At 30.5% G+C, this 10,569-nt stretch overlaps 1 protein-coding gene across 1 annotated transcript in view; it reads right to left on the minus strand.

Annotated features, from left to right (window-relative positions):
• The window catches only part of LOC113372694 (UPF0692 protein CG33108-like), a 128,215-nt gene that overhangs the window by 107,295 nt on the left and 10,351 nt on the right, over positions 1–10,569 (minus strand). The window contains exon 2 of the mRNA XM_026613047.1: positions 8,480–8,645. Coding sequence (XP_026468832.1) covers positions 8,480–8,543 — 64 coding nt within the window. The 5' untranslated portion in view covers positions 8,544–8,645. The remainder of the gene's footprint in view (positions 1–8,479; positions 8,646–10,569) is intronic.

Here is a 10,569-nt window from a genome sequence, read left to right on the forward strand (position 1 = left end):
TTTTTTACTATTTTTTAAACATTTGGTATCTGACCCATTTTACTTCACATACGGGGTAAAGTGGAACAATCAGGGGGCGAACAGATTTCTTCTATTGAATTTTAAGGGGATTTTACGCTACATTATTGATCCAATGCAAAATATTAATTCTGTGGGTACATTTGTTACAAAGACAACACAGTATATTACATTGATCTGCTATTGGTTAGAAATATTCATCAGAAGAGCCGGAATAACAATTTAATCAATTAATCTCTTGTAAAATTGCTTTTTTTAAACTTTACTATTTTATTGCTTACACCTTTGCCAAAGTAAAGGTTCAGCTGGTCCTTTTTATCGCTGCTTATCTTCTAATAGCAAAGTCATAAAAATAAAGGTGATGGCTGGTTATGAATTTATACATTTTTTGCCCTTTACTATCAAATATAATTGTTAAAAAAAAATCTAATTTTATTTGTTTATGAGATCCGTGGTGGGCCATTAATAATTAGTCTACCCTACCTATAAACATACAAATGTGTTTTTTTTAATGTAAGTAATCAGTAATTTTTGATTGATTTCTTTAGATAATTTTATTGTAAAAACAGTCCCTGGTGCTATTGTGCACAAAAGACATAGCAATTGCTTTCGTAGACTTCGCCACATCATGTAAAATCATGTCGGTCATTATAATTGGACATATTTTTTGTGCAAAAATGGGTCATTATAAGCGACATGTGAATGTAAGCGAAGTCAATATATCCGACTAGACAGCTGTTTTTTTAAGGAATTTTATATGCAAACCAAATTCCTAGTGCGATTACGTCATATTAAGCGGTTGTCAATATAACCGGCGTCATACTAATCGAATTCCACTAAAAATAGCCCAAAATTCATGTGTCTACACTAGAATACCCTAAGATTTCTAAGATTTCTAAGAATTTTCCCTTCCCAATTATGTTGGTCGCTAATCGAGACTGCACTCTATCATACCGTATAAATACAACACCCCCGTCCATTATCGATACCCATATCGATCCGTTCGCAATTAATGTACTATACGTAAATTCGATACCCCCGAGGGTGCGGCGCGTGCGGTGCGCGTGTCGCCTCCGAACCTCCGCGCGACGCACCGATCGCGGTCACGCGGCAAAAGGACGTCGCGGCACGCGGGAACGCCTCGTGGGAGCGGTTCCCATACTGACCGCCTGAACATTATTAACTTCGCACTAATCATCCTTGAACGAACATTTGAGGAGGTTGGGGGTAAAGGACTCGATTACTAACGGTAAAAATTACACGTAGATATGATGTTACTGTGGACTCATTCGTAAGAGAAAACAAAGAGTTATAGCCAAATTTGGTATTTGGCACGTTAGTCGCCGTGTCAATCATATGTGTCTGACGCTAGAAAGTTCTGCATGAGCTATGTCAGATATATATGTGGTTGACATGTGCGAATTGGAAAAAGAAGAAAAAAGTGCTTTTTCAAGTCAAAACCGAGACGATAGTTTTAAATTGTGCTAATACGGGATGGGGGATGGAGGTGAAAGCTAAAAAAACAAATATGATTTTAAAATAACAAGTACTATTTAAGAATTCAATAAAAACCCGCCTATTTTAAATGAGTTTTTTTTTAATCAGAATCACTCACTAAGAACATTATTATTCGGTTATATGTTATATTTTATCTTATATTTTTGGATCTACATGTTTCTTTCAGTTTTTTTATACCTATTTAAAAATAATTAGCACATTCATTTGCATTGTTCCAAGCAGTCAAGACGTTCCTTTTTAACTTCCCGTAGGGTAAGTTATTGTAATGGGCCGAAAATCGGAATTGAAAATTTTTACATTTCTCGACGTTTTGAAGGTTTCTGACCGTTTTGGCATACCTCAGAAAAAATGGATGTGTGTGTGTGTGTGTGTGTGTGTGTGTGTGTGTGTGTATGTATGTGTGGATACAAATTTCCAGTCACGTTTTAGGGCGCACGGATCAACCGATTTGAATGGTTCAAAAAACATTCGATTCCTATTGATTGGGAAAAGAGCTGATTAGTTTTTGGCAAAGGCAGGTCCAGCCGTTTCGGAGATACGGAGCAAAGAGTGCAGAAAATAGAAATCGAATTTTTGAGAGAACGGAGTATCCGATTTGAATGATCTAAAAAACATTCAATTAGTAATGATTGGGAGAAGTGTTTATTAGTTTTTGGCAAAGGCAGACCCAGCCATTTCGAAGATACGGAGCTAAATATGTAAAAAATGGCAGTTTTTGAGAGAACTAAGCGTCCGATTTAAATGATTCAAAGAACTTTCTGCTTGTCTTAACAAAATAATTGATTTTGAAAAAAAAAATTTTGTTCCAATTTTTTTTTTTTTTTTTTTTTTTTTGGTATTTTGTATATCGAAAATATTTCAGATTTTATTTTTAATTCTGACTATAGTTCTAATATACTTTAGCAATAATTTCAACTCTGCAATTCAGTTTATATAATTCTTATAAATATTACACAATGTTACATTTGAAAACATTCAGTATTCCTCGAACATTTCGTTACGGTGCGGGAAGTTCCAGCAATTTGCCTTAAGGCACGATGCCATAATTGCCTCAAGACAGAATTCCACTTACAGCTAGTTAAAATTTTTGTTAATTTTCGTAAAATTGGAAATAAAAGTTCAAAATTATGAATGTGAAAGGCTATTTTTTCATATAAGCATACTAGTTGAACATAACATTTTCAGAAATTTGATGGGTAGTTGTAATTTTATTATATTATCAAGTAAGAGAGAAGAATCAATTTAGACATTCTTTTCGAAAACTCGGGACAATCCGAGACAAAACACCTAAAATCGGGACAAATATTGCTTCTAGAAAAAATCCGGCACACAAGCTGGAAATCCGGGTTTGTTTCGGTCAAACCGGGACGTATGCTCACCTTATTAGTATCCTCGGACAGCCTGATGTCAAGCAGTTGTGACATTGGTATTGTAGATGGGAATAAGTTTCCAAGTAAAGTGTTGTTGTATTAATTAAAAATTTATCAACATTTTTCAATTGTTGTAATAAATTTCTGTATAAATAAAACAGAGATAGGATAACTTGACAAAAGCCTGAAATAATATTTATTATTATTATTTACGGCTTGCTTATGATTGGTAAATAAATAAATAACCGTTTGTGTTGCCTTCTGAAGTCAAGTCATCACAACCCCTTTTTTACCCTTAAATTCTATATGAAATTATATAAATATCGTTGTTCAAGTAAATAAAGAGAAATATAAAAAATAAGCATGCAAATGCTTTCTGTTTAATATGCCCTGTTAATACGATCACCTCGCTTTATCTTAACGTTGAGTTCTGGGTTACCCTATATAGTTCAATTATCCTATCAATTAGCTTATTGTACTGTTTTATTAAGAAGAAAAAAACAATTTTAACTAGCGATTCATTAATGATTTAGATGCCAAATAACAAAGTTTCGTATTTATTTTCCTGCTTAGTTGTCATTTGAGAAATTTCATTTTCAAGAAATGGTTACTTCATCATGTCATTGAACGCCCATGAATTAATTTTGCTATTTCAGCATTTCCGCCTTGAAATAAAAAATAATTCTGTGAAATAAAAGCAATGAAATAAATAATAACAAAAATAATAGTTTATCCATAAAATAAGATAGAAGGATAAAACTCATAAATTTATGTTAACTATATAATTATTAATTAAATTCGGTTAAATATTGTGATTATATTGATTAGTTTTAGGTAAAAATCGGTCGAGATGTTTCTTCATAATTAGCAAGTTAATTAAGGTAACTTAAGCAGATTTTCCTCAGACATTTGTATAACTTAAGATTTTCATATTTCAGACAGACAGAGGTACTTGGTATGAGAGATTATGAAAACAATTTCTATCAATTATTATTAAATTGATAACTCTTATCCTTGGAATGAAATTTGCAATCGTCTCAAAATATTCATTATTCTCTCATAGCATTGGAATTGCAAATGAAAACATTCGACGACACAAATGTGGAATAAAAACATCCGAACATTTATTTTGGAATTCTGCAATCGGTATGTGAGAGTAAGAAATATTGTTTAAATATTAAATATGGCGATAAATTCGTCATTGGCATGTTCAATTTATATTGTTTAATTTTAGTCAGCAATAAATATAATGGTTAATTAACGCATTCTTCATTAAGATATATGATAAAATATTTTGAAACAGAAAAGTTTTATTCCTAATGTGATAGTAATATAAAACACTATTATGAAATAGTCTTATAAGATTAATTTCCATTCACTAAAGATGATCTCATTTTTTTGAAAAATTGAAAATAAGTAAGAATTTTATAAATTACCTATAAAGGTGAATATCTGTAACTACAGACAGATGAAAAAAAAGCTTGATATGATTTAAATGATATTTGAAAGTTATTACAGCAATTTATAATTACATTCACAAAATGTTGTGTCTATATCAAATTTGTTGTTTCAATATTTGGTGTATTTTTGTAAATTTTTAAGTGACTAATTCTGAATGTGTGTATTTTCAAAAATCCATAATTTCGTTCGTTTTTTGCAAGTATTTGCCTACTTCGAGCCTTTTGTAAACACGAATTTCCATACAATACGCATGCGTCCTTTTATTGATACGATTCCTCTACCAGTTAAGGAGAATTCCCTACTATACGATGATGATGTCAACTGAATATTAAAATCTCTTTTGAAAAAAAAAATAGTAGTGTATGGCATCATGCCTTAAGGCACATTGCTGGAACTTCCCGTACCGTTATGAAATATTCGAGAAATATTAAATGATTCGTATAAAAAAATAAACTAGTTGGGTATGGCATCGTGCCTTATGGCAAATTGCTGGAACTTCCCGTATCGTAACGAAATTTTCGAGGAATATTAAATGTTTTCAAATAGATTATTATAAATACTAATATTTAGTAACATTGTCTAATATTTATAAGAATTATATAAACTGAATTGCAAAGCTAAAATTATTTATTTGAAGTATATAAGTGAGCTTTAGAACTTTTGCCAGAATTACAATTAAAATTTGAATAATTTCCGTATACAAAAAAAAATTGAAAAAAAAAATTTAGAACAATTTTTTTTCAAAAACAATTATTTTGTTAAAACAAGCAGAGAGTATTTTGAATCATTGTAATAAGATGCTTAGGTTCTCTCAAAAACTGCCATTTTCTGCACCTGCGTTTTGCAAAAACTAATCACCACTTCATCTCATCATTACAAATTTAATGTTTTATAGACTATTCAAATCGGATTCTCCGTTCTCCCAAAAACTCGATTTCTATTTTCTGCACTCTTTGCCCCGTATCTTCGAAACGATTTGACCTGCCTTTGCCAAAAACTAATCAGCACATCTCCTTATCAATAGGAACCGAATGTTTTTTGAGAGAATTCAAATCGGTTGAACTGTGCGCCCCGAAATGTGAATGAAAATCCATTTTTTCTGAGGTATGCCAAAATGTTCAGAAACCTTCAAATCGTGAAGATATGCAAAAAAATGCAATTTTTATCATAAGATAGAAGGGTTCTGCGATATCCCCGGATGGCTAAAATTTAAATTCTATTAAAATCTAAAATATAACATTTTCACGTACGTTCAGGCAGCTTTGATGTCAAATTTTCTCCACTTGAGGTTATAAATCTCAAATATAGCCCCAAGTGAAAATCTCAAGTGCATATATATATAATGTGCACTGTGATTTAGTTTACGATACCTTAATATAAATTCTAACTATACGCTATTTAATTGTTTTATAAAATGTGATGTTAATTTTGAGTGTGATTCAACAGTTTTCTTTATATAACCACTTTAAAAACTTACATCTGTGTAGGGCAAAAATGACCAACTGAACATTGACTATGTCTAAAGACTAAAAAAGACTTGGATTGAATTATACCATATTTTTATAGAAAGTGTATAAACCTTCCAGTTTGATCGCATTAACAATATGTGGACAAATGAATATTGTTATTATGAATTTATAATTAAAGTAGACTTTGGGGTTTATTGTGTTTATAATACCTCATTGTCTGTACCATTCAAACAACACAATCTTACACTCCTAAAATAAAGTAATCTTTTTTTATTCTCTAGAAATTGTTTAGAAATACCTTACTTAGCAAAACAACGTTTGCCGGGTCAGCTAGTACATAATAAAAATGTCAGCAAATACTATGAGTATAGATAATTAGTCATAATTGGATTGGGCAACTTTTTGAATAGATGGCAATTTGCCATCCATTCAAAAATCCATATGATAAAGTCAAAACAATTACTGAATGTCCTAAGTATAAAAATATATGTTAGTAACCTAGTGGTCAGTACTTGTATAAAAATCTTCCTGAATCAACAAAAACATTACATTAAAACGATCCAAGTATGTTTTTACCAAAAAACGATTCCTCCGTCCTCTGTCCGTGGTTCGGAATTCCATCCATCTCTTCGTCTTCGTCGTCGTCTTGGACTTCGATAACCTGATTTTCTCGTCGAGTACAAGGCAAAGGCAAAGGCAAGACGGAACACGTGCAATACGGGTCCCCGAGACCCCCGAAAGTAAACAGACCTTCTCGGAATCGCTCTTTTGATAATGCACCGCTATGTGCGTCTAGTTTTTGAAAAACTTTTTATCTCTTATTTCTCTCTCTTTTTGTTGTTTTGAAATTCTTCTTATATTACTCTTGTTAGTTATTAGATCGAAGCATATCGAATGATATGATTTCATTTTTATATTTCGTAGAAAATGATAAAATTGTTATAGGCAAATCAATTTTAAAAAAATCTGTTCACATACACATACACACACTCACATGCTTTTTCCAAATTCGATTCAGAATGGCTTGAAACGTCGAGAAAACATAAAATTAGCGAATCGGATTTTTTTTATGAAAACATAAACTTCTCGTTCAAGAAGTTAACTAGTGGTGCATGGCATCGCGTCTTAAGGCAAATTGCTGGAACTTCCTACACCACAATTAAATATCCGAGCACAAAAAATTAATAATCAATAAATATTCAATGATTAATAACAATTGATTTAAATATTTTTAAAGAGATAATTATAATCACTATATATATTATAGTTCATAGAATATACAGAGACTATCTTATCGCTCAAAACTTTTACATTAAGAAAAAATACCGAATAAATCCATCTGAGGATATATTTCTTACGAGTAGAATAACTCATATGAAAAATATACATTTTTGAACAGAATTGGAAATTTAAAATTTATGTGTTCTTATATATATTTTTTTGAAAATTTTGAAAAAAATCTGGAAACTTTAAAATTTGTTTAAACCATATAAGTGAACTTAAAAATTAAAAATTTTGTTACGGAACCCATAGAAATGTAAACAAAATTTATACTTATTGTTAAAATCTCTATAAAATATCTGATAATTTGATGTGCATATGACTAATGATCATTTTGGACCTTATATCATTTTTTTCTAAATTTTCATCTGTATCTCCAAAACCGTTAGACCTGCTTCATGAAAGTTGTTCATCTTGTCAATAGAAGTAAAATGTTTTTTGAATTATTCAAATCGGGTACTGCGTTCTCTCGAATTATTATTTTTGGCACTTTTTGCTCCGTAGCTTCGGAACGGCTAGACCTGCCTTTGCCAAAAACTAAACAGCACGTCTCCTTATCAATAGGACTCGAATGATTTTTGAATCATTGGAATCGGTTGAACCGCGTTCTCGAAAACGTTGATGAAAATTTGTTTTGAAAAAAAATTGACACATATATCCATTTTTTCTAAGGTATGCCAAAATGTTTAGAAATCTTTGAAATATAAAGATGTATACACACACTGGATAGTTATAAATGATTCAAAATTATAAAATATATTTAGTCATCTATATAGTAGCAAACGCATATTTTAGTAATTCCTAATTACCAATAATCTTTATATTTTTTTTTCTGAAGATGTAAACCCATTGCAATTTCGAAACGTATAAAATCTGAACAAATAATTTCTATTATCGTTTTCTTTGAATAATATACTATTTGTATTATTATTTAATTTGAACAGCTGCTATTTGTTTATTACTTTCGCCCACTTTCAAAAGGATGGACACATAACTCTTTTCTACCTACTCTAATTCTCCAAAATTTGGCAAAATTTACATGACGAATATCTGTTTGGTTTATCCCAACAATAAGATATCGAGATGTAATTATACGGTATGGAAACATATTGAAAGGATTAAGAATTTCCAGGGATTTATATTTGTTTGTTATTTCCAAAATATTTTATAAAGGCCTTTTGTTACCAAGAAAGATGTACTGTCTATACATATATCGGAAACCTTGAGCGATTAAAACAATAACGCTCTTGAAATTACTTTAGGGCTTCGATTTGCGATTAATTGACCGGATTCATAAATGACTTTGCAATTAAATTCCCGGTATTGTCAGGCCAAAGATTTAATCAAATCATGCTCACCTACCTTTTATGGTCGATGCGGCCCTGTGCAGTGATGGTAAATTCGCCAGTTCACAGGTAAATAGCATTCCTTTTACGGAGTCAATAGTTAAAGCCAAGCGAAATGCAAAAACGCCTCGAAGGAACTCTTCTCATCGAAGGAAATAGTCCGAGAGACAGGGGTCGGGACTCTGCAACGGAAGAAATAAAGATAAAATAGTTAATAAATAAAATAACAAAAAAATATTCAAACTTATACATATATGTAGTTATAGCAGTAAATTTATATATATATATATATATATATATATATATACACATATATATATATATATATGTATATATAAATATATATATATATAAATATTTAAAAAAAAATTTGTATTTTTTCAAATTTCTGGATAGAGTGAGTATGAGAAACTCTATTAACACATGTATATACTTCACTATATAATGAAAATAATTGTAAAAAAGCCCTTTCTGTCAGATTTTAATATAACCTTTCTTTACCCTCTAATTTTTTATTTATATCTTTGTCAAACTATAATTTTTTTTTTATAAATTACACATTTTGAAAAAAAAATATTCTGTTTTAGCCCACCTTGAATAAATTTACGCTATTAATTACATATAAATACTAACTAAAGACAATGATGCTCTTTGTTTTGATATTTCAAACAAACAGACATAAAATTTAGTTTTATACACACATAAAATTTAGTTTTGATCATAAAACAGGGAGTTCTCTTCTAATTTGCATATTTTCATCATAAACATAGTCTACCAAGAATTCGTGGCTGTAACATTTTGTAGAGATCTATTTTGACAGTAAAATAATCAAAATGTAATTGTTCATATAAGCAAATCATAGTTTAGAGTTTATAATTTCATGTAAATGCAAAATTAATAAATTTCGTTAAAAAAAGTTTTTCAAAAACCACATAAGGAGGCGTCTATTAATCACGTGATCAATTTTTTTAGTGATTTTTGGACTCCTCCTCCCCCTGGTAATGCGTCATTATATTTAAAATTACCCACCCCCTCCCCCGCCAAACATTACGTGTATTTTTAGTTACATAAAATTTTTCGAATTTACAAAAAATCATAATCTTTTTTACTTTATTGAAAGTGTTTGGAATGTTTCTAAAAAATGCAGGTGAAAAATGAATACACTAGGCTCCTGCCTCCCCCACGTAATGTTTTGTGATTTTTTGCAAAATTTTTTGTACCCCTAAAATCACGTGATTAATGAACGCCCCCTAAGATCATTTCAATTGTACAAAAATATTCGATTCATAAATATGAATTCTATTCTATTATTATTATTTGAATTTTGTCTCAATGTGAATATTTCCGTGTCCCTGGCCCTCAGACTACCACTATAAACCCATCGTGGTCGTACTGGTTCGCTTTTTGGAACAATCTCACGCTCGCACACGGCGATTCGCTCACGTTCATTCAGGTTCTCTGATATAAAAGCTCCTCTAACCCTAAAACCTTGTCTCTTATGCAACTAATAATAAAGATTTTTTAAAGGATTTTGAAAAATTCGGAATTTCTTTAAACCTGCCTTGGCCTACTGCACTATTTATAGTAACCAAGTTTGGAAAATCGTGCAAAATTTAATTATCTATATTATTCTCTATTTCAACTGCCTTTATAATATAGAGTAGCTACTGTTCAGCAAGGCGACAAAGTATACGAAAGTGTGCAGGTGCGTCATTTTTGACAGGCAATATATATTTATGAATTTTATATATCCTACTTTTTTTATTCTCTATTTTTTTTACAACTGCCTAATTTAGTAAATTTGGGGAATTTTCAATGGTCAGTCGTAAAGGAACATTGTATACTGTAGTGACATGTTGGAAAAACAACTCAATAGCTGTTTTTCCATTCGTTATAATATTAATAATGATAATATAAACTTAACTATTTTCTTGTGAATAATAACTAAATTATTTCAATCTTTATCAGAAAAATTGGTGACTTAAATCAAGTGACAATTTTTTCTTCAATCTACGTCGATAAAGAATAAAAAAATAGGATACAGACAAAATTTACATATATATATTGCCTGTCAAAAATGACGCATCTGCACACTTTCGTTTCAAA

The sequence above is a fragment of the Ctenocephalides felis genome, unplaced genomic scaffold (genome assembly GCF_003426905.1).
Source record: "Ctenocephalides felis isolate EL2017-DRISC unplaced genomic scaffold, ASM342690v1 CF-g0.4_SCAFFOLD_01604, whole genome shotgun sequence".
Lineage (NCBI taxonomy): Eukaryota > Metazoa > Arthropoda > Insecta > Siphonaptera > Pulicidae > Ctenocephalides > Ctenocephalides felis.